The 24,708-nt window shown below is 40.5% G+C and overlaps 2 protein-coding genes and 1 pseudogene across 3 annotated transcripts; 1 reads left to right on the top strand and 2 right to left on the bottom strand.

The window, feature by feature from the left end:
- Positions 1-1,718: 1,718 nt before the first annotated feature.
- LOC146388485 (immunoglobulin lambda-1 light chain-like) lies at positions 1,719-24,360 on the bottom strand. 2 transcript variants are annotated; one of them, XM_084925834.1, is made up of 4 exons: positions 5,232-5,289; positions 4,805-5,135; positions 2,933-2,970; positions 1,719-2,237 (listed from the first exon to the last, which is right to left on the bottom strand). In XM_084925834.1, the coding sequence occupies exons 1-4, from the start codon at positions 5,269-5,271 to the stop codon at positions 1,915-1,917; spliced, it is 732 nt and encodes a 243-aa protein (XP_084781960.1). In that variant the 5' UTR covers positions 5,272-5,289; the 3' UTR covers positions 1,719-1,914. The 2 variants fall into 2 exon arrangements, with proteins under 2 accessions (XP_084781960.1, XP_084781959.1); XM_084925833.1 differs by lacking the exons at positions 4,805-5,135; positions 5,232-5,289 and adding exons at positions 23,877-24,199; positions 24,283-24,360 and having other exon boundaries at positions 1,720-2,237; positions 2,933-2,966.
- LOC146388487 (uncharacterized) lies at positions 16,845-18,264 on the top strand. The gene is made up of 4 exons (XM_084924825.1): positions 16,845-16,902; positions 17,442-17,535; positions 17,682-17,769; positions 17,887-18,264. The coding sequence occupies exons 1-4, from the start codon at positions 16,845-16,847 to the stop codon at positions 18,262-18,264; spliced, it is 618 nt and encodes a 205-aa protein (XP_084780951.1).
- On the bottom strand, positions 18,888-22,251 carry LOC146388486 (uncharacterized; annotated as a pseudogene).
- Positions 24,361-24,708: the final 348 nt, after the last annotated feature.

Here is a 24,708-nt window from a genome sequence, read left to right as displayed (position 1 = left end):
GATGGCGAAAGCTTTGTATTAATAATAATAAACTTTATTTATAAAGCACACTTAAAAACCAAGGGTATGCCAAGGTGCTTAACAAGTAGCATAGAGAATAGAAGGAAGATAATAGAAATAGGACCAAAGCAAGTACTAGGTATGCAAGCAGGTAGCTGTCACTGATACATAGGAAAGCAACAGGTACAGAGCAAACAAGAAGTTAAATGAGCATAAAAGTGCATAATATAAAATCATAAAAGAAATATTAACTAGAGGGAAAGGCAAGATTGAATAAGTGGGTTTTTAGTCGTGATTTGAACAGTGCAATGGAATCAGATGCGTGGAGGTCGAGAGGAAGGGTATTCCACAGTACCGGGGCAGCCAGAGCAAACGCACGGTCACCCCAGGACTTCAGCCGAGATCTGGGTTGGGTCAGAAGTAGTTGAGTGGCAGATCTAAGTGTTCTAGCAGGAGTATGTGATTTGAGAAGTTCACTAAGATAACTTTTGTGACCTCCAGGTTGGATTATTGTAATTCCTTGTACTACGGTCTTCCCTCTTCTCTTCTTCTCAGACTGCAAACAGACCAAAATGAAGCAGCCCGCCTCTTGACTGGTACCAGGAAATTTTGCCCTATTACTCCTGTTCTAGCTAGCTTGCATTGGCTGCCCATAAAGTACCGTATTCAATTTAAATTATTACTCCTTACATTCACCTTAAAAGCAATGTGAGTCACAGCAGCAGGAGGCAATGTGGTCACATGAATGACACCCACTCACAAAATCTTTGGACATGAATGTTCAAATATTTTGGGACGATACATGTTTAACTCTAAGAAAGGAAATAGGTGGCAAAATTCCTGTAGATCCCATGGTGCTGTATCTTGGAGTAATTAAAGAGGATGTTGTGGTAAAAAAAAAGGCTCATTGTTGGTTACAAAAAAAAATAGCTCAAAGAATGAGTATATAAAGGATATCTTTATGAGAGGATGGGTTTCTTGCAAAGGTCTAAAGGAGACGCCTTTTCACAAAAGTGGAAGGAATGGATTGCATTCATGTGTCATGGTCCTGGGTCTTCTGCACAGTGTTTTGTGTTTTTCATTCAACTTCTGTTCTTGTTAGATATTACCGACTGGTTATATGTAATGGTTTTAATATTCAATGCAAAGCAACAAATGACAGCAGAAAGATGCAGAAAGGCTTAGTTTCATAACTGGACTTCATTAATGTTCTTTAACAGTAAGTTAGGTTTAGGCAAACATCGTACCGTGCTCAGCTGTCTCTGAATGATCAAATGATATGAACTGAAACATTTCCATTAAAACAGCAGGTCCATTTTATTTTACAGGGAGCTTATTTGCCATTTACTTGAGTTACTAAGACCTGCAGGTGCATCCTGGAAACGAAGAAACAGAAGCACAGAGAGGTGATGCTTCACTAACAGAGAGTGTAGATACATTTGCAAATCTACAACCAACATTTTAAACCAGTGACACTTACCTTCTCTCTTACTCAGGAAGAAATATTAAATGATGCTCTCTAGTGGTCAAATATTACTTAGTCTGTATGTCAGAATATACTTGTGTTTTAATTATGGGAGCAACAAAATTGAAAATTTTGTGCTTATGAGTGTTGTTTTCCTCGGTGTGCCCCTCTCTAAAATGTAACAGTTCATTTCAATCACCTTAAATTTATGTTAGTGCAAAACAGTGGCGCAATTTCCCATTTATTCACAAGAAAACACATTTTTAAATCAATGCTTTTATTAATTTAATGCAAAACATGAATTCCTGAAAATACTTGTTAAAAACCAGCAAATGAATACATGACTTAAACCTTTTGCATTATTCTGATTTCTAACATGTAAAGACTGTAATGAGCAAACAGCACAAGCAGTAAAGAAGCAGATTTTAAATGCACATTCTGGTCCTCGACTATTCAGTGGGACATTCTGACTTCTTGATGGTTTTCTCTGAAGTCTGCGAGCCCAAAGACACTTTACATGTATAAACCTTATCCATGTTCCAGTCTGATGTCTGGATGGTCAGAGAGCTGCTGATTTGGTAAGTCTGGTCTGGTCTCTGAACAGCAGTGCTGGTAGAGATCCCACTGCTCACTGGACTCCCAGCAGCCAACCAGCTCACATCTGCAAAAGGCACAGACTGACTGGACAGACAGACCAGAGAAGCTGTGTCGGACTGGAGCTCAGCACTGGACGGAGGGAAGACTGTCAGGACAGGAGGAGGGAGGCTGGAGCCTGAAAATACATGAAGGATGTTCAGAAAACAAAAAAAGATAAATGAAAAGAAAGAAGGAAATTGGACATTAAGTCATAAAACCAGAAGAAATCAAGAAGAGTAAATATGGAATAAACATAACAATTGTTATGACGTTAGAAGAAAACAAAACTAATATATAAAATATGAACTAAAATATATGGATCCAACATATCATTTGAATTTCTTTTTGTATTTTTACAATATAAAATATGATCAGTCACTGTTTAATTTTCCATGTAAGATGTCTTTGATTTAATTCTACGCATTTCTGCATGACATGTCAGCTAATATGGGTAATTTTCTTTCATATCAAAGAAAAGTTCTAATCACTTCAAAGTAATTTTGAACTTCAGTAACACTGTTAACTACTATTGAAGAAAGAGAAAACGGGCCTATGTATGTTTTTGAAATACCAACCTAAACATAAATTAAAAGCAATAAGAACGGAAAAACAACATATTTCACACCATTTTCATAGAACTGGTTTGACACCATTTCACATTTTTTAAACATAAGTAATTCCTGTCTCCTGCATATGAGACAACCTGAAACTATTTCAGATTGTACAAAATCATAAAAAATGATGCAGAACAAGAAACATATTGAACTAAGTAGTCATCAGCAGATTTTCGCAAAATCTCTGTTGTTTTATGATCAGTTAAAAAGTACTTACTTGTCACAACCAGCTTGGTGCCTTGTCCGAATACCACAGTGATTCAGTTTGTATACATGGCTGTACAAAAACCTCCTGACTGTCACTGATGAGGGGAGAGGAACTGAAACATCCTGCTGAGACTAACTTTCACTGTCAACATCTCATTCCTTTCATCTGTTTGTATTTTATAACTGTGTCTCTCTCTGTGTAGTCATGTTTATTCCTTCACTTTTTTTGTGCAAGGTTTAATAAAGTCCTCATTATTGGCCAGCATTAATCAAAGCTGTACTGTCTCTCAGTAAGATTCTGGCCACAGTCTGCTTCACTATGAACCAGTTTTATTGGGAGAGTCTTCCCAAATCTGACAGGAACTCACTGCAGGGTCTCCTGTCTCTGAATGATTGATAATATACTTGAAATCAGTGTTTGGTCAGGATTTAGATATTAATCTGTCTGAGGAGAATCCTGCTGAAAATGCAGTTGACCTGTGAGAATGATAAAATCTCAGAAATGAGGAGAAGAACCAGGAACCTGTTTGTACCAGCCAACATAAAAGCTTTCAGCTTTTTTTAATGTTGTATTTGAGCAGGTTAAAGATTAAAAAAGAATAAAAAAATGAGCAATCCAATGTTTAATAAGACATTATCTGGAAGTTGTATGTTACACTGAATTTACTTGATTGGACTATACTCAAGCGAATGAGTCTAAGAAAGCATATGTACTGCCAAGAGGTTTGTAACACACTGTGATAAGTACAGTGTCTTCTATTTCTGCGAACTTAATAGTTAAATTGTAATTAATGTTTGATGAGGACGTAGAGTTGAATCTTTCTGAGGAGAATCTTGTTTCAAAGCTTTTGAGCTGTCAGAATGGAGAAATCTTAGAAACATACAGATGATCTTCTTCAGAAACTTGTTTATACAGCTAATAGAATTCCTATTATCTCTCTCAATGTTGCAGTTGAGAACAGCTTGTTGAAAACTTTGTACTTAAGTACAGTAAGTAAGTATTTGTACTTGGTTACTTCCCACCTCTGGGGACAGAGAACCTGTTCTAAAGCCAAGTGAGCTGCCAGAATGACAAACTGAGGAACCCCTCCAGGAACTTGTTTAGACCATCTAACATAATTGAACCATGTTGCAGCTGAGAACAACTTCTTGACCTGGAGAAACCTTGTGGACACCAGGTATCTGGATAAACACTACTGCTGCATTACCATCTGCCAACAAACAGAAAAACATGTGTGAAATGTCTTTCTCTAAAACGATGGGCTATGAAACAGATGAGAAGAACGTCTTACACTTTAGAGAAGTGATGAGAGAGCAGACAGTCCCCAGCATGTTGTCAGTGTGAGGTGTAAACATCCTTTACTATTCAGCTGAGATGTGAAAACGATTGTAGAGAGAAGAGAAGCAACAGATAAAATGCAATTTAGCTGCATTTTTTCTCCATATGAAACATTTTTAAAACTCATTGTGTAACTTTAACAGTATCTGTTTAGGCTGATTATTGTCATTTACTGCAGCTAGAATGTGACAGTTATCAGAGTTTTAGACAACCGTTTGTCAAATTGCTGTTATTCAAAAACACGCACATAATTGTGTTCATATATATGGCAATTTGTGTTGATGGTGGTCATCATATTCCTCGATATTTTATACTTTCTGTGATGAATGTTAAAATATATCAAAAAGAGTAATTCAGTATTTATTAGCAGACTGTCTGAAGTTGGAGGGTTTTCATTGATGAACATTAAAATAATTCAAAAACTATTTGAAGGTGGTGGGTTTACACTGAGTTTGCTGAATGGGTCTTTTGTCAGCATGTGAAAAATAGAGCATCAAAAAGCAGAAGTATCAGTGGGGAGGTTTTTGTCACAGTGTGAATCACTGCGATGCGTATTCATTAACAGAGCTGTCCCATGTCTTACAGTAATAAACTGCAGAGTCTCCCTCCTCCACATTGTTGATGATCAAACGATAATCTTTTGTTGACTGATGAGTGGATGTGAATTTTGGAGCAGAGAACCCAGAGCCATAGCTTGGAGAACTATAGCTATGATAAAAATACAGCACAAACTGAGGAACTCCTCCTGGAATCTGTTTATACCAATAGACAGTGTTAACAACAGTCCCCAGGTTACAGTCCATGGTGGTTGTCTCTCCTTTCCTCACTGATACAACAGGAGGTTTCTGTGTCAGCACTGTCACACCACTCACACCTGCAAACAGCAATAAGACATGGAGTCAAGACAAACACACTGACATATGAATCCAACATATAACTACTAATCTGAAAAATAAACGAGCTTCTATACATGTTAGAGCAGTGATGAGAGCACAGAGAGTCACCAGCATGTTGTCACTGTGTGTTGAGACCTGTGACTTAGAAAGAGGGCACTGCTTCTGTAGGAGGAGAGGAGGTGTGAACCATTAAATATGTGACAAACTCAGAGAGACTGACAGGAGGAGGAGCTAAACCTGCATAGTTTGTGATGTTTTGGGTAATTTATGTTCAGTGGAGGGTAATTCTGTTTTTGTATTAATAATTATTGGTGATAGTGATGTCTCCCTCCTCTCCCTTAAAATTGTGGTGCTGCATTTTATTATGATAAATTGTTTGCTATGTCTCCTGGGGAGGTGTTCCCTCTTGTCTCACCGGGAGGATTCCCCAGGGCAGACGCCAGATATGCATATCTCTCGGCTGGCCTCAGAACACCTTGTTGTTCCCCCAGAGAAGCTGGAGGAGATTGCTGGGGAGAGGGAGGTGTGGGGTCTTCTGCTTAGGCTGCTGCCCCTGCGACCCGGCCCGGATAAGTAGAAGAAGATGTATGGATGGTTGCTATGTCCTTCAGGTTTATTACTGATGCTTTTACCATTACCAGTTTTTATGTTTGGACAAAAAAAAGATCAGAATCCCGCTAACCCTTACAGTTACCTGCTATAATTACATAATCAACAACCTTGAAATGTATGAACTTCTCTGGAAATTCACATGAAACCGGAGTGTTTAGGATTAGGACATTTCAACATTTCATATAATGTTGCGCCATTTATGAATACTGAACAATTGAACTATGAATTATTTTAGTACTAGAACTGTGTGGGCGCCTTTTTTATTGCAAACTTGAGCCACATGAGTTTTGTGATATTTCTCACAAATGAAATCACTGTGATACAGGCGTTTTGATATAGTTCTCCTGAGTCACAAAAACAAATACCAGTGTCGCTCATCTACATCTTGAGAGTTAAACAGAACAATTAGAGGACTGACTAATTTGCGTTTACTAAAACATTTTGGTTTTAGACACTCAAATTCATTTTTGTATTCATTTGTTTTGTTCTACAATTAATGGTTGGAAATGTTAACTCTTCAGAATTCATAAAAGCTGTAGTGTCACTCAGTTGTGTTTTGTTTGTTTTTTGTCCCAGTATTCATGATTGTGTTATGTTCTACTCAATAGAGTCTATGTTTCAGTGCAGTACAATGCTTACCCTCCTCCTTTTAACTCTTAATCCACGTCTAATGATGATGTTGAATTTAGTCGGTCTGAGGAGAATCCTGTTACAAAGTAAAGTGAATTGTCGTCATTGAAAAACTCTCTACATGCTGAGGAGCTCCATCAGAGACTTGAATCATTACAGGCAGTTCCTTGAATGGTTTTAGTTTAAATGCAAATGTCCTTATTGTCACACATCACACATTTTCTTCTTTTCTTACATTTAATGCTGCTGGATGTATTTTTATAACTATTTATGAGTTGAGTCTGGTGTCTAAATTTATATTACTTATACATACATGCATAAAATGTAGGCCTGCTTTTTTGTATATGATTTTGTATATGAGTAGTTGTTGGCTGAATAACGTGGATTTTCCCCTGTTTGCTTTGTTCATGATTTCAATGATAAATATTAAAAGAAAAAATGAACAAACAAATAATACACTATTTGAAGGTGGTGGGGTTAGAGGTGTTTTTACCAGGTTGTGAAAGAGTTTCAAAAAGTAGAAGTATCTGTGTGGAGGTTTTGTCACAGTGTGAATCCCTGTGATGCCCCACTGGTAGCAGAGCTGTCCCATGTCTTACAGTAATAAACGGCAGATTCTCCTGTCTCTGCCTGTTTAATTATGAACTAGGAATCATGTTTGATGAGGATTTAGAGTTGAATCTGTCAGAGGAGAATCCTGTTCCCAATTCCAGTGAGCTGCCAGAATAGTGAAAACTTAGACAATTCTGAGGAACCCGTCCAGGAACTTGTTTATACCAGCTAACATAATTCCATCATATCTCTCTATGTTGCAGTTGAGAACAGCTTGTTGACCTGGAGAAACTGTGTGGACAGCAGGTGTTTGGGTCTACATGATCACTGCATCAACATCGGCCAGGAAAGATTTACCTCAAAATATACATATTTTAATTAATAAGAAGAACGTCTTACACGTTAGAGCAGTGATGAGAGCACAGAGGGTTCCCAGCATGATGATAGTAGGTGGTGAAACTGATCCTGAAAGATGAGAGGAGCTGTAGTGAGAAGAGAAGAGATACTAAAGCTTATAAAGACAGTGTCATGGTTGGCTGTGTGGCAGGCGAGCAAGCAGGAGTGGTGGACCCGAAATGCAGAACTCAGACACGGAAGTGAAACTTAAAGCGCAGCTTTATTGCTGGGAAAAACCTCGTACTAACTAAACTCACCAAAAGACGAACAAAAGTCTGAACAGAGGAACTGAGGACTGAATCACTGGAAAACAAATACTAAACTGGAGGTGACTAACCACTAGAAACACAGAAGCAGAACACACAGCTAGTTGAGGGTACGACACGACAGGGAACACAGGAAAACACAGGGCTTATGTACACAGGGGAGTAATCAGGGAATGGAAAACAGGAGGGAGACACAGCTAGGAGGGTTTGGGCTAACGAGACACAGGGAGCAAAGCTAGACACACTGAGATGAGGCACAACCTTTCACAATAAAACGGGAAACAAGAAACAGACACAGACTTGACACTGAACTGAACACTAAACGAGAGACACAACTTAGGAACTAATCCCTCACAAAGAATAACTGAAACATAGAATAATACTAATAAACAAAGCATGACAAAAGGATCAGAATACAAACCATAATACAAAGGACTATAAGAACTGAAAATGCTGGGTCAAAATGACCCAGGACCGTGACAGACAGAGGAGCAGAACTGAAAGAGGAGGAGATTCAGCAAAACACCTTTTATTTATGGAAGACTGAAACAAAATTACTGATATTAATAATTCATAATTTCATACCGTGAATATTGCCTTTTTATAAGCATTATTGTTTCAATCTCAATGATTTCATATAATCTTCTTAGTATTTGCTTTTCAAACGCAGATATAAATGACTTAATCAGTGTATATGTCACAGTACTGGGTCTGCGACTCAGTATTTGTCTTTCAGGTTTTGGATTTATAATCTTTGATTACTGTTGTTTATGATTTTGGTTTCCTTTTAAGTTTTCAGTGACCTTAGTTCTCCCTCCCTTAGTGTTCATCTCAGCCTGTGTTTAGTCTCTGCCTCTGTGTTTTCTCTGCGCTGTTCCTGTGTTCCTCGTTTCCTGTCGAGTCACCCTTGTCTCTGTGTTCGTTCATCTCCTGTGTCTTCCCAGTCAGTCATGTCTCCCTGTGAGTGTTAGTTACTCTTGTCCCTGTGACCCATGTTCTCTCTGTCTTCGCTGTCAGTCGGATTTTTGTGTCAAATCTTGTCTCCGTGCCTTCTCCAGTTTTACTTTGATAGTCTCGCATCCTTTGTAAATATTTCCATTATGCTTCCTCCACGTCCCTGTGTGATTGCTCCCAGCTGTGCTCTCCTCCTGTGTCTGATCCCCTCGTTACTCCCTGTGTATTTAAGCCCTGTGTTTTCCTCTGTCAAAAAACAAAAAAAGCAATAGAAATAAATAAGCACAGAGAAATTCACTTATCTGTATATGTTTACATTCTCTTTTTACCTCATTAACATGCTTCTGATGAACTAAAGCTGATTCAAAATAAAAATTCTCTTCAACTAGCTGATCTGATCTGAGTCTTGGTTTTTTTTTTGATTGAATTTTAGTGAAGCATGAATTAGTGAAATTATTGAACTGTAATATAAAGAGGATTTGTGTGGTCTCATTTTTCTTCGTACTGTGGCTTGAAATCAGATTAACCAGTTAATATGTTGAGAATGTTTTTGATCAAACATGTTTTTCAGTACAATAATATTAAAAGCTGATGATGTGAGGTTTTATGTGTGAATAATATGTGTATATTTTGGTGCTTTTTTATTTAAAGTGAAAGTGGAAATAAAGAAATGCAATGAATACATTTAAAAGAGCAATGTTTAGGAACTAATTATTTATATGATGCACTGAGTTTGTGCCCAAAAAGCACAAGTAATAGTGAGGAAGTTTTTGTCACAGTGTAAATCACTGTGATGTGTACTCCTTAACAGAGCTGTCCCATGTGATACAGTAATAGACTGCAGAGTCTCCTTCCTCCACATTTTTGATCATCAAATGATAATCTGTTGTTGACTGACGAGTGGAAGAGAATCCAGAGCCATAGTTTGGAAAACTCCAGCTATGATACATCTTCAGCACATACGGAGGACTTCCTCCTGGAATCTGTTTATACCAACGAGCAGCATCATTAGTAACAGTCCCCAGGTTACAGTCCATGGTGGCTGTCTCTCCTTTTACTGATAGAACAGGTTTCTGTGTCACCACTGTAACACCACTCACACCTGCAAACAACAAGAAGTCTTGGAGTCAAGAGAAACACACGGACATTAGTATATGTGTGTGCAATATAAGTCAAAGTGTTTACATGTTAGAGCAGTGATGAGAGCACAGAGAGTCACCAGCATGTTGACGTGAACTAAAAACCTATTTTGAAGAAAAGGTGCTGGAGGAGCCATTTAATACAACTAACAAGAGGAGGAGCTGTGTCTCCTCCTTTCACCCTATTACATCATCATATTTTTTTTCTCTTGCCTTCATTTGTTTCTTAATTAGCATCATAATGTATATATTTTGATTAAAGCGTATAATCAGAAAAATAGGAAAATTATACCAAGGCCTCCAGGAGCACAAAGGGAATAATACCTTTATTAAAACTTCATTGGAAAACAACATTGACATTTCTCATTGACTATGATAAATGCTGCATCTCGTCTTCTGACACGAACCAATAGACGTGAACATATTTCCCCGGTGCTTGCCTATCTTTACTGGCTCACTGTTCACTTCAGAATTGATTTTAAAATTTTATTGTTGACTTACAAAGCCTTGACTTGACAGGCTCCGGGGTATTTGTCTGACCTCTTACAGCCTTGTGTGCCCTATAGATCTTGTCGATCAAATAATCTTTTGCTCTTAACCATACCAAGGTCGAGGCTGGTTCACAGAGGTGATCGAGCGTTTGGGGTTGTAACGCCTAAACTGTGATATAATCTACACCAGGGATGGGCAACTCCAGGCCTCGAGGGCCAGTGTCCTGCAGATTTTAGATATCACCCTGGGTCAACACACTTGAATCAAATGATTAGTTCATTACCAGGCCTCTGGAGAACTTCAAGACATGTTGAGGATGTAATTTAACAACTTGAATCAGCCGTATTGGATCATGGACACATCTAAAACCTGCAGGACACTGACCCTCGAGGCCTGCAGTTGCCTACCCCGATCTACCCTTACACATCAGACAGGCTCCTACTGTCAGTCTTTTTAAATCTCATCTTAAAACACTTTTGTATTCACTGGCTTTTAATACAGTAAGAGAGTTCTTTGATATTTATTTGGTATTTGGTGTTTGGTACTAATATTATGGGTTATTTGGTACTAATTATTTTGTATTTTTATACAGCACTTTGGTCAACATTGCTGTTGTAATTAAATGTGCTATATGAATAAAAAAAAAGAAACTAATGTTTAGACCATCTACATCTTCTTTACCTAGAGTGGACAGCAGGTATCTGAATAAACACTAACACTGCATTACCATCTGCCAACAAACACAGAAAGAACATGTGTGAAATGTCTTTTTCCAAAACGATGGGCTATGAAACAGATGAGAAGAATGTCTTACACTTAAGAGAAGTGATGAGAGAGCAGACAGTCCCCAGCATGTTGTCAGTGTGAGGTGTAAATATCCTTTAATATTCAGCTGAGATGTGAAAAGAATTGTAGTGAGAAGCAAGCATCAGATAAAATTTAATTTAGCTGCATTTTCACTTGAAACATTTTTGAACTTTAACAGTATCTATTTAGGTTGATTAATGTGATTTACTGCAGCTGGAATGTTACAGTTATCAGAATTTTAGACAATCATTTATCAAATTGCTGTTATTTAAAAACGCGCACATCATTGTGTACAATTGGTGGAATATGATGACCACCAACAACACAAGTTGTTGGTGGTCATCATATTCCTTGATATTTTATATACTCATTTTATATATCAGTGATGGTTGCTTAAATGCATCAAAAAGAGTAATTCCGTGTTCATAAAAACACTCTCTAAAGTTGGTGGGTTTTCATTGATGAACATTAAAATAAACACACTATTTGAAGGTGGTGGGTTTACACTGAGTCTGTTGAATGGGTCTTTTGTCAGCATGTGAAAAAAAAGAGCATCAAAAAGCAGAAGTATCAGTGGGGAGGTTTTTGTCACAGTGTGAATCACTGTGATGCGTATTCATTAACAGAGCTGTCCCATGTCTTACAGTAATAAACTGCAGAGTCTCCCTCCTCCACATTTTTGATGATCAAACGATAATCTTTTGTTGACTGATGAGTGGATGTGAATTTTGGAGCAGAGAACCCAGAGCCATAGCTTGGAGAACTATAGCCATGATAAAAATAGAGCACATACTGAGGAACTCCTCCTGGAATCTGTTTATACCAACGAGCAGCATCATTAGTAACAGTCCCCAGGTTACAGTCCATGGTGGCTGTCTCTCCTTTCCTCACTGATAAAACAGGAGGTTTCTGTGTCAGCACCGTCACACCACTCACACCTGTAAACAACAAGAAGACATGGAGTCAAGAGAAACACAAGCACATATGAATCCTACAAATAACTACTGATCTGAAGTTTAAATGAGGTTCTATACATGTTAGAGCAGTGATGAGAGCACAGAGAGTCACCAGCATGTTGTCACTGTGTGTTGAGACTTGGAACTTGGAAAGTGATAGAACTGCTTCTGTAGGAGGAGAGGAGGTGTGAACCATTAAATATGACACTGAAACTCAGAGAGACTGACAGGAGGAGGAGCTAAACCTGGATAGTTTGTGATGTTTTGGGTAACTTAACTAGAGGGTAATTCTGCTTTTGTATTAATAATTGTTGGTGATAGTGATGTCTCCCTCCTCTCCCCTAAAATTGTGGTTTTATATTTTATTATCATAAGTATCATAAATAACTACTTCCTTCAGATTTATTATTGATGCTTTAACCATTACAAGTTTTTATATTTATATTTGGACAAAAACAGAGCAGAACCCTACTAACTGTTATAATTAGTCAACAAACAAAATGCATAACCTTTTGTGTAACGTCTCATGAAACCAGAGTGGTTAGGGTTAGGAGAACATTTTATAAAATATTACATCATTAATGAATATTGAACAACTGAACAAAGAGTTCAAATACAGATCACTGTGATACAAACATTTTGATATTGTTCCCCCAATTCACAAAAACAAATACCAGTTTCTCTCATCTACATCTTGAGAGTTAAACAATCTGATTATCACTGTGACACATATTATTGCAAACGGATGAAACTGAGCACCACTGTTACTAACACTCAGGATGTAACTCTTCTAATCCTGGTGCACAATGCTGGTGGTGAATATCTGTTTGCACACAGGTGAGTACAAAAAATTACTCACATTTCTTGGGTGACTGCTGCCTCTAAACATATCGGTCTTGTGTGCTGCTCAGTAACATTCAGTATTTATTATTTACTGTTACTTATGCTTATGTTGGATGTTGCTGTGGTTTCCATACTGTGTTGTTCTCTTTTTGCTTGTGTTTTTTTTCCCAGCAGGTGATCAAACAGATTTTTAGTGTTTCTCTCTGTCTCTCTGTTTTTCTTTCCCTCTCCTTCTCTTGAGTCTCTTTCCAACTTCTCTTTTCTTCGTCTTTCCTATCCCCAGGTTCTGTCCATTTAGATTGTAATAACTTAAAAGTAAAAGAAGAAATCAATACATAAATAATACATATCGAACAAACTGTGACAATCAAGTGGACCATTATGGCAAAAGCTGTAACGATCAGCTTCCAAAAAATAAATCTGTTGGACATTTTCCTTGGCCTTGAGACAATAATTCTGATTGCTACAGTGCCAGGCAGGACATACACAAATTTTGTATATCATTTTTTGAGTAGTTTTGACTGAATAGTCCCCTCTTGGCTTTTTTCATGATTTTCATGATTAATATTAAAATAAAAAACAAAACAAATAACACAGTATTTGAAGGTGGTGGGGTTTGAGTGTGTTTGTTGGATGAGTCTTATCAGGATGCCAAAAAGCTTAAAAAAGTAGAAGTATCTGTGTGGAGGTTTTTTGTCACAGAGTAAATCACTGTGATACCCCACTGCTAGCAGAGCCATCCCATGTCTGACAGTAATAGACTGCAGAGTCTCCCTCCTCCACATTTTTGATGATCAAACGATAATCTGTTGTTGACTGATGAGTGGATGTGAATTTTGGAGCAGAGAACCCAGAGCCATAGCCTGGAGAACTATAGCCATGATAAAACCTCACTACATGCTGAGGAACTCCTCCTGGAATCTGTTTATACCAATAAGCAGGATCGTTATCAACAGTCCCCAGGTTACAGTCCATGGTGGCTGTCTCTCCTTTCCTCACTGATAAAACAGGAGGTTTCTGTGTCAGCACCGTCACACCACTCACACCTGCAAATAATAAAAAGACATGGAGTCAAGAGAAACACACCACATTTAAATGTAACATGAGGTCTTTTCTTCAGTATATTTTAGACTCTTTACATGTTAGAGCAGTGACGAGAGCACAGAGAGTCACCAGCATGTTGTCAGTGTGTTTTGGGAATGGATTTGTAATTTGGAAAGAGATGACTTAAACCTCCTTCTGTCGAATGAGGAGAGGAGATGTGAACTATTAAATATGTCACTGAAACTCAGAGAGACTGACAGGAGGAGGAGCACTGGATTTCCCCCCCTTTCTCTAACCTGTATCATTAACATTATTTTCATAAACACTGATGTTGGTAATGTCTTGTTGTTTTCTTCTTCTTTTCCCTTTGTTCATTTATTTATTGTTTGTTCGTTTGTTGTTTTGAATTTTAGAATGGTTACCATCTCCACATCTAAAATGAGGCAGGATTATAGTTGGTTATATTTTACTTAAACTTGTGTTTTATCCAAAAAATATGCCAAAATCTAAATTTTGCTAAATTTGAATTCATCACCATCTAGAGAACACTGTTAGATATTTTTAATGTTGCTGAGGTTCTTGTATATTTACCTCACTAAACGTTACATTAGTGACTTCTTTCACACTAACTTGATCAGACTGCTTTTGCAGCTTTTCTCCCAGCACAGCTCTCTCCTCCAGTCTGAGTCACCTCCTGATAGAGGGAGAGCCTGATTAGCTGATCAGCCCCAGCTGCAGTTAAGTAGCAGAGGGGGTTGTTAATCAGCACAGGAGCACAGAGGCTGCAGCCTGAAAATACACAGTGTTCAGTAGCTACAAATGCCATAAAAGTCTGAAAGTCTAGAAAATGACAGTAATGATATTAGCATTATTTGCAGCAAAATTAAGTCTTCAGTTTAAAAGTTCCAAACTATGAAAAATCATTAAGAACATCCAGTGAAAGGGAAGCACAGGAAATATATGCTGTTCCAAAAAAACTTAAAGAAACACTTTTTAAGAGTATCGCATCAAGTATGTTAAATTTCTGGTCTGATCAGTCAAGTAGCAGAGGTTTGTTCGATTGTTAATCAATTTCAGCTGCTTTAGTCTTAATGCAATCAACAACAGGTGCACAACAGGCAATGATGAAAGAACAATCAAAACAAATGATTTTACACGTGGAAGTCACTGGCATTTTCCCCTTTTACTTTTTCTGAGTGTTTCTTCACTAGTTTTGTATTTGGCTATGGTCAGTGTCTTAGAATGAAGAAAAGCCTGGACTCCAACTCCAGTACGGCGGCGGAGTGTGTGTCTCTGATGCAGTGGATTCCTACTGGTGCACAACAATACTCATGAGGAGAGAGTATACAGGGACTGAACTGTATAAGAGTAGGGCTGCAGTGAAGATTAGTTACAGAGCTGGACTCCATTTAGTTTATTTTATCATAAGAAGTTCAAAGACCAAACCAAAGAAGTAAACTGCCTTGAATTTACCAAATTATAGTGAAATGCAGCCTGAAAATATAATATAAATCACATTTTATACTCAGGGAAAGTTCCATGTAATGTTACAGAGAGCTGACACGACTTCATTTGCATGAAGTTATAAAAGATACCGAGACTTGCAGATGTATCCTGGACAGGAAGAGAGGGAGGAGGAGAGTTGTGATGCTTCATTAACTGAGTGTGAAGATTTATTTACAAATTTACAACCGACGTTTTAAACCAGTGTCACCTTTCCCTTTGTGTAGCCAGGCAGAATTGTGTGAAGTTACTCCCCATTCTACAAATATGGAAAAATATGCATCTTCAGAGCATTTCTTTAGAGTTAAACAGTTAAATGTGGTTACGCGTTAATGATGTTCTGATATCTTCACCTTAATAAAATGCAACAATTTCAGTTTAGTCATTCTGAATTTATGTTAGTGGCTACTTTGAAACTGTATTCTTGCTTACTAAAAAAGTAAAAGAAATCTTGTATATGTTACGGGTCCCAAGGATGAAGACCACGATGACAAATATGTTACCTGTACAAGCAGGTGAAGAGCAGAGTAAGGAAGACACAATGCGTCTCTGCTTTCCTCCAGAATGTGTCTGATTTATTTCACACAAATAAATGCTATATAAACACTAAACATGAGCTTTCAATATACTATTCAGCTGGTTCCTCATTCACATCAATTACATTTACTTATTTCACAACCTCAGTGAAATATACTCTCTTTAACTGGTTCAGTTTCTCAAATTCACACTTCTTTCCATAACAGTTACATTCCTTTATCATATCAATAAACACATCACATTGTCTTCTGCAGTGTCTTACTGGCTAAACAGTTATATTCAATAACAACTTTGGTAAATACATCACATTTGTTCCCTTCAGTAATTTACTGGCAAAATCACTATTTAGTGCATCACGAAACCCAGCTTGTTTAATTAACCTGTGAATACCTCTGTTAGCTACACAGAGTTGCTCAGAGTGCTTGTGTTACACTAGCTAATCTAGTCAGTCACTTTAACATAACTATTAACATTCACATCTCACAGAACTGATTTGATTGGAGCATTACAACACGTTTGCACAGAGCATAGGAGCGCACTGACTCTGCTTCACCAGCGCTCCACCTAACGAGTGGGCTCGCGATGCGGCCACTCGGGACATTCCTCTGGTTTCTCCCGTGTTTACATATAAATAACTCGGGCGGACCGCCTTAAACTCTCTCATTCACATTAACGTGGGTAACCATTTACCGACCTGTAAAAGCAGGTGAAGAGCGGAGTAAGGAAGACACAATGGCTGTGTCCCAATTTAGCGACCGCACGCTTCGAGTACGCATTTTGAGACCTATAGCGTCACAGCGACGCGACAACGGCTGTCCCAATTCAAAGTGCACTCCAAATGCGTACTCCAAATGCGCCGTCGATTTCCCCAAATATCAAGCGTGGTCCGGTGCACGCTTCGTGGTCCCATATATCCCACAATGCATAGCGCGACGCAGCCAGGTCAATGCATAATGATGGCATCAGCTGCGGAGGAGGTTGAAACGGCGGCGGAGGACAGCAACACCCTCAAATGTATGATATGTGTAAAGGAGCGAAACAAATGCCAAGATGTAAAAGTTAATGGAAGTTGAATAGTAAATGTCAAGGTGAATCTTGTGACACCTGTCGGACCCACGTGACCGTAAATGCACAGACCCGCAAAGCCGTGAATCATGTACCAGACGGAGGGCAGTATGAATAGAAGTATCACCACTACAAGTGCAATCAACTGTACTAATATGACCCTTCCTGGGCCGCAAACAGAAATGTCAACATATACCAGGCAGGAATGTAGCTGTGTCCGCAGCACATCATATATATATTTGCAACGGTTATCACACCTGCCATGTCAAATATGACAGAGAACCCCCTGACCCCAACCTAGGGCCTGATAAAGTAAATGTTTTGCCTCAGTCAGTGCTGCCCCTGTCCCACAAGAAACCGTTTTGCCTGACATTTCAGTGTGTATGTCCCACACAGCTGTATATGCTGAACAGACGGCAAACAGAGAACTGATAAAACAGAAGTGCAAGATGGTGGGGAATGTAATCCAATGTCATGCTGCATTACAGGGACCAAGGAGCAGACGGCGGAACTGATCCGACTCCGCCGTGACAATGAGCACCTGTTCACGGGTGCGAAACACTCAGCCGCAGTGGGTTGGAGGTACAGCAACAATATGAGGTTTACAATCATTGAGGCACAAGGGACAGTGAACTGTCTGCCCTGTGGTCCCAATCCAGTATATCCTGCTGTGAATGCCATAAATGGAATAACCTGATATACATGTGCTATCATATTTCGTCTGTCAGAGCAATCGTGGAGAAGATGGACCTGGTGGGGAAAATCTCCCCTGTGCAGGCCAAACGCAAATGGGAGAACCTAAAGAGGAAATACAAAGTATGTACAGTGGTAGTGACAGATGTATCTCCACACGGAACACTGCGAAGTCATCTATGTAAACCTGCACTGTTGCTGTTGTAGCCAACTGCCACTTGTGATGTACTCTGCCCTCAGGAGTGCAAGTATCCAGCGACGGGCGAGGGTGCAAGTGGGAAGCTCACTGCCGCAACATGGCCCTGGTTTGGTGCCATGGATGAGGTGCTAGGACAGAGGCCCTCCACCAGGCCACCTGTCCTAATGTCCTCCATCCAGGAGGACACACCAGGGCCCAGTGCAGCAGTGGGCAACCCACTTCCACACCAGGAGGAGCAGGAGGATGAGGAGCCGCCTGAGGCACGGGTGGCGAAAAGGAGGAGGGACGGGGAGGATGAGCTCATTGCCCTAATAAAAGAGGACATGGCTCAGCAACGCCAAATGGAGGAACGGAGAGCCGAGAGGATGGACAGGCTGATAGGTGTCCATGAGAAGCTAGTGGAGCAGAAAAAGGACTGAGTCGTGTCCACAGACAACTACTGTACATAGTTGCACTTTATGCTGGCACCCCAACCTTTGTTTTGTATAAACATGATTATTTCAGTTGTAAATGGCCTGTATTTGTATAGCGCTTTTCTAGTCCCTAAGGACCCCAAAGCGCTTTACACAACCAGTCATCCACCCATTCATACACACATTCACACACTGGTGATGGCAAGCTACATTGTAGCCACAGCCACCCTGGGGTGCACTGACAGAGGCGAGGCTGCCAGACACTGGTGCCACCGGGCCCTCTGACCACCACCAGTAGGCAACGGGTGAAGTGTCTTGCCCAAGGACACAACGACCAAGACTGTCCAAGCCGGGGCTCGAACTGGCAATCTTCCGATTACAAGGCGAACTCCCAACTCTTGAGCCACGATTGCCCGTTTTATTGTGTAAATAAAACATTCCAAACATCCCCACTGTGAGTGCATGTCTGTCACAAACTACATAACACAATTTCGGGGGGCCTGACCTATTGCACTTGCCAAACTGTGAAAATAAAAACAGTGCAACATAAAACACAACATGATTGTCGGAAATGCACTGCCCACTGTGGTCCAGGATAAACCTGAGTCTCCCAGTATGCACATACATCATCAACCAGGCCTGACATTTGCCTGAGCAGGGAGTCTTGGGCAGTGCTGCTTGATCTGCTGGACCAGGACCAGAGAGATGAAGGAGGTGCCACAGGTGAGACCCCTGCTTTGCATAGCCAGGTTCTGAGTGGAGCATCCCACATTGTCATACTTGCCTGATGACAATAATCGTGGTCTGGGGGTACCTCCTCCAGGGCAGACACCTCAGCAGATAGCTGGTCCCGCCAGTGTGCACCACTGACTGCCTCCACACCAGTCTCCCCCCTAATCTTGGGCATCATCCTCGGGCTCCTCATCTGGGGCCACAATGTCACCAGCACCGATGCAGATGTTATGCAGAATGGCACATGGTGTTATGACCTGCAACAGATGTTTTGTCTTGTAAGTACAGTGTACATGCCAGATTATACACTACGGTTGCCATTATGATTCGACAAACAACAATGACGCTTGTATTAGCGTGACGTACATGTGGCATGAAGGTGTGGTGCACCTCCAGCGCTTGCAGGAAGATGACACGGAACCTTGTCTTCATCATTCCAAAGGCACGCTCTATGACAGAGCGTGCCCTGGAGTGATGTGCGTTGAAGCGCTGGGCTCCCACACCGTGGACTGGCCTCTTGTAGGGGGTGATGAGAGGGATTGGATGTTGGAGACATGGGTATCTGCAAGGATGAAATGCCCTGGGGCAGGGTAACGGGCCTGTCGGTACAGTGGGGTGTGGCGGAGGACCCTGGAGTCATGCACTGACCCCGGCCAGCCCACATGTGTATCGACAAAGCGGCCCTGATGGTCACATACCGTCTGCAGGACTATGGACGGGAACAACTTCCTGTTCCTGTAGCACTGACCGTCAGGGCCACTGGGGGGCTTGATGCGGACATGGCAGCAGTCAATTGCACCAGCAGCCTTCACAAAGGCCCTGTGGCCTGCTAGCTGTGCAAACCCATTCGACATGGCATCTAGGTCTTCTGGGGTCCGTGGGAGGTGGATGACCTGATGGCGCGTGGCCAGTACCTCCTCTGTGACCCTGTGCAGGTACACACGTCAAATATCTCAGGGGGGAGGAATGTCGACATGGATTTATCACTGTACCTGCACGTGGTTGTCTCGTAGTCGCAACAGGATCATTCGTCTGTGACGGGTGGGTTGTTGGGGCTCTTCCATTAGCAGGGAAATTACACACGCAAGCATGTGGTCTGTGTCCATGTTGCTGATCTGGAGGGGTGGTATGGGTAGACACAGCTGGTGACGCAAATTTGAAGGGTAGACCGTCCCATTTCAGGAGCCTCTCACTTCCGCACCGTCCGTAGTACGCATACTGCGCGTACTCCGAAGCGTGCGATCACTGGATTGGGACACAGCCAATGCGTCTCTGCTTTCCTCCAGAACGTGTCTGAGGAAGCAGCGGAAGGTGGGCTCCACTTGCTGCACCCCGAAACCCTGGAGCAACCACCAAAGTTCCGCCCTCACTGATTTCTAACATAAAATTAATCCCTTTTACCTGGATTGTCTATCCTTTTAAAGACACTGAAAATAAATACATATAGTAATGAAAAATGTCCCGTTACACGAGTGTTTTACACAAAATAATATTAATGTGGCCATTCCCTCACAGGGGTGCCATGTATAAACCTTATCCATGTTCCAGTCTGATGTCTGGATGGTAAGAGAGCTGCTGAGCACGTGACAAGCAACAGGGTTGGGTAGGGGGTGAGGAGTAATCCGAAGCAAACACAGCAGCCATCCTGCCCTGCGCTATTATTCCAGCGCTGGGCCCAGACCCGCCATGTTCTCCAGGAGGGAACAAGCATCGAAGGCGTTTGGAAAGGGAGGGGGGATGAGTGAATGTGTATCAGTGTATATGTATGTGTGTCCAGAGTTCAGCTGAGACAGTGTCCTTCGCCCTGCTAGGATAAGTAAACAGTCTTCCAGCCAACCCAGGTGGCCTTGCTTAGAATGGGAAGAACAGTCTAAACACAGCCGTTATCAGGGTGTTGTTGTTCAGCTCCAGCCTTGAGACCGCAGCTGGAGCTGAAGAGATAGCTGCATAAGTGATGGTGGTTTTTTACTTTAGTGCGAACAACTCATGAGAATTTCAAGCTGTTCTAACAGTCCGACACTGTTCTCTCAATCTCCCGTTGGAGAGCCGTGAGCTTCTCCATGATGTTATCCGTGCTGCACTCAATGAGCCCAATCCGAGAACTCAGGCCTCATCCCGTCGTTTCAATCCCAGCGGGCAGCCTTGTGGGGGTTTGAACAGCCGGTTCCGCTTTCTTAATTCTGCGATAAGCCAGGGCCAAGCCAGCGCCGATCAGCAAGAACCTTGTTACCATGGTTCCGAATAGGTAGATATTTTCAGCGTCTTCGATCGACAGTCCCGCCAGGCACACGATCCTCCAGTTATGCCACCCGTCCATCGTGTATCCGGCTGGGAAAGTACCTCCAGGACACTGGGGCTCACCCGAGCCCAGACTTCTTGGGACCAGTTGATCAAATCTATAATTCCTCTTTTAGGTTTTAGAGAACAGACTGTGAGAGAGTGTTCCAGGGAAAGTAATAGAAAAACACGAGACTAGACAAGGACATAAGAGGCTAAGCAGGGAAGATAAGAGAGAGGAGGAGAGGAGAAAAGTGCGACCGCCTTCGCCGAGAGCCAAAGAAGCTCTCGGCCCCATGACAGTACTATTTCTATCTGTTTGCTTTTGCAAATAAAATAAGTTTTAGTTTTCGTAATTTCTATTTGCAGATAGCCTTTGGACCAGCTAATAGAGCAGGAAAATGCAAGAAATCTCTTTTTAACATGACTGCATACAATACACAGCAGTTAATTTCAAGTACATTCACAGATCATCTTTTGGCGGTTTATGGACACTTGTACTAATCTTTTAACCATGTGAAATATTTGAAATTCATTCAAGTGTCATGGTGCTCCTTTTGCTGCTCTAAGGTGCCGTCTTCACCTTTTCTGCCAGGGTGGTGTTGGGTCTCCTGTGTCCTCTTGGCTTCTACACCCACGTGCTACTCATCTGATGCTTATCGCTGCTGGTCGATCCAGGCAGTACTGAAGGCCTTGTTGGAGTGCTGTTCATCGCTGGGTCGTTGTACTTACCTCTGTTAGTGTAGCCCGGCTCTCTCTAGTGTACTTCCCTGTGTTCCCTGGTACTTCTTCTAACACCTGTCTCCATGCATAGATCTTCCTGGACACTTGCCTGTTTCCCTTGGACGTAACATGGATGAGAGTGAGTCACAGTGTGGAATTGGATTGATTGTGTTTCTTGTCAGGGACTGCACAAAGAGGAGTGTGATTGAGTTTTCCCTGACCCTGGACCTTCACTTGGAATCCCTGGAACCCTCTTCTCATTGTCACTGTATATATGTAAATAACTCACCCGGTGTTGTAAATAAAACCCCTTTTGACTGCATAGCTCTGAGTCCTGCTTAACTAAACGTGACATTCAAGTATTCTTGACAGAACTCCAGGGAGAAGGAAAGACACTGAGTAGATACTGTTAATTTCCTTCCCAAGAGTATTATGTCAGTCAGTTTGAGCTTCATCATTTGAGCTACAGAATTAATCGTCATATTCTATATTACCTATATTAATTATTGACTACAATACTTATCATAATAATTTTGTACAAATGAAAGAAAAATATATACGATAATAATACAATAACTACAACCAATCACACCATCAGGATTACCAAAGTTATGTTTAATCACCATGTCTGACAAAAATAATGTTTTTGAAAAGTGGTTGTAAAAGTATCAAACATTTATCACTAGTGTCCTTATCCTCACCCTTCTACATTTTCCTTCTGCCTCATAAATATATTTGTAATCAATACAAACTAAATGTAAATGAAGATGGTCTAAAAGTTCTAAACTAACTTCAGTATAGTTTTGTATTTTTGTTTAACTGCATGTTTACAACACTTCAGTTAAACTGCAGTTCTAATGTAACAGTTAGACCTGTGAGTAGTGTCTATAAAATGTCTGTTAAAATTTCTTGCTGTTGCTGTAGCCCATCTGCTTCAAGATCAGATGGGCTTTCAAAGATGCTCGGTTTGAACTTCAGCAGTCTTATGCCTGCATGCCTAAATGCTTTGAGTTGCTGCTGATGTGAAATGCTGGTTAGATATTTGGATGACTGTGGCAAGCAGTGGAAGAGGCATAATTAATAAAGTGGTTACTGAATGTATGTAGTGTGACTTTACTGGACTATACTGTTATGTGTTTTCTTTGTCTCGTTTTCTCTGTGGCGCCTGATAACTTCTAGCGCTGTGTTTTTCTAATTTCCATTTTTGTTTTTCTCCATTGTAATATTCCAGGTTTCTGGCACAGCATATGAACCTACCTTTTTCAGCTGAACCTTTTGTTCGAGTCCTGCATTTGAGTCCTAATCCTGCCTGTCACAGCCGTAACATGTCAGTATATGTTTTAAAATAATAATAACAATAATAATAATAATGTATACATCACTGATCCCCATGGGGAAATTCCTCTCTGCATTTAACCCATTCACTCAGTGAAGCAGTATATTCCTCTTTCATAACAAGAAATTAGATACATTGATTATCTAAAAGGAAAAAAATAGACATACACAAACACAAAGAAATTCACTTATCTGTATATGTTTAAATTCTCTTTCTACCTCACTAACATGCTTCTTCTCTCTGCAACTAGAGGCTACAGCTTGAAATCTGATTCAGAAATAACATGTTGACAATGTTTTGATCAAACGTATTTTACACCACAATAGTATTAAAAGCTGAAGATGTGAGGCTTTATGAGTGAATAATGTGTGTATATTTTGGTGTTTTTTTTATTTAAAATGAAAGTGCAAATGAAAAAAATTACAATGAATAAATTCAATAAAGCAATGTTTAAAAACTAATTGTGTGCCTTTGGTGCACTGAGTGTGTGCACAAAAAGAAGAAGTAAGGAGTGAGGAAGTTTTTGTCACAGTATAAATCACTGTGATACGTACTCATTAACAGAGTTGTCCCATGTCTGACAGTAATAGACTGCAGAGTCTCCTTCCTCCACATTGCTGATGATCAAACGATAATCTGATGTTGACTGATGAGTGGATGTGAATTTTGGAGAGGAGAACCCAGAGCCATAGGTTGGAGAACTATAGCCATAACGAAACCACAGCACAAACTGAGGAACTCCTCCTGGAATCTGTTTATACCAACGAGCAGCACTGCGAGTAACAGTCCCCAGGTTACAGTCCATGGTGGCTGTCTCTCCTTTCCTCACTGATAAAACAGGTTTCTGTGTCAGCACCGTCACACCACTCACACCTGCAAACAACAAGAAGACATGAAGTCACGAGAAACACACTGACATCAGTATATATGTGTGCAATATAAATCAAAGTGTTTACATGTTAGAGCAGAGATGAGAGCACAGAGAGTCACCAGCATGATGTCAGTGTGAAGTACGAACTGATTTGGAGAAAAGGTGCTGGAGGAGACATTTAATACAACTATCAGGAGGAGGAGCTGTGTCTCCTCCTCTCCTTTTTTTCGTTTGTCTTAATTTGTTTCTTTATTAGCAACATAATGTATATATTTTGATTGAAGCGTATTTTCAGAATAATGAGAAAATAATACCAAGGCCTCCAGAAGCACAAAGGGAATAATACTTACATTAAAACAAAATGGGAAAAAGAACTAGGCATACAAATAGCAAAGGAGGATGAATCATCTTTGTGGGTGACACACAAGCTCAACAAATTGAAGAGAACTTACTTGGGGAAAATTGAATTTGTGTGTTTCTTATACCTTAAAAGCAAGGAATGTGGGTGACA

Source organism: Perissodus microlepis, chromosome 4, assembly GCF_051167445.1.
Source record: "Perissodus microlepis isolate ML-2025 ecotype Zambia chromosome 4, ASM5116744v1, whole genome shotgun sequence".
NCBI lineage: Eukaryota > Metazoa > Chordata > Actinopteri > Cichliformes > Cichlidae > Perissodus > Perissodus microlepis.
This window is presented reverse-complemented; position numbering and strand designations above follow the sequence as displayed.

Excerpts from the sequence above, each read along its gene's own strand:
- LOC146388485 (XM_084925834.1), bottom strand. The coding sequence starts at position 5,271 with ATGCTGGTGACTCTCTGTGCTCTCATCACTGCTCTAACAT. Across the intron at positions 5,136-5,231 it reads TCTCATCACTGCTCTAACAT|GTGTGAGTGGTGTGACAGTG; the intron begins GTATAGAAGCTC and ends TGCTGTTTGCAG. Across the intron at positions 2,971-4,804 it reads GTTAATGAATACGCATCGCA|TGTGGTATTCGGACAAGGCA; the intron begins GTGATTCACACT and ends AAACTGAATCAC.
- LOC146388487 (XM_084924825.1), top strand. The coding sequence starts at position 16,845 with ATGGCATCAGCTGCGGAGGAGGTTGAAACGGCGGCGGAGGACAGCAAC. Across the intron at positions 16,903-17,441 it reads GGACAGCAACACCCTCAAAT|GGACCAAGGAGCAGACGGCG; the intron begins GTATGATATGTG and ends GCTGCATTACAG. Across the intron at positions 17,770-17,886 it reads ACCTAAAGAGGAAATACAAA|GAGTGCAAGTATCCAGCGAC; the intron begins GTATGTACAGTG and ends CTCTGCCCTCAG.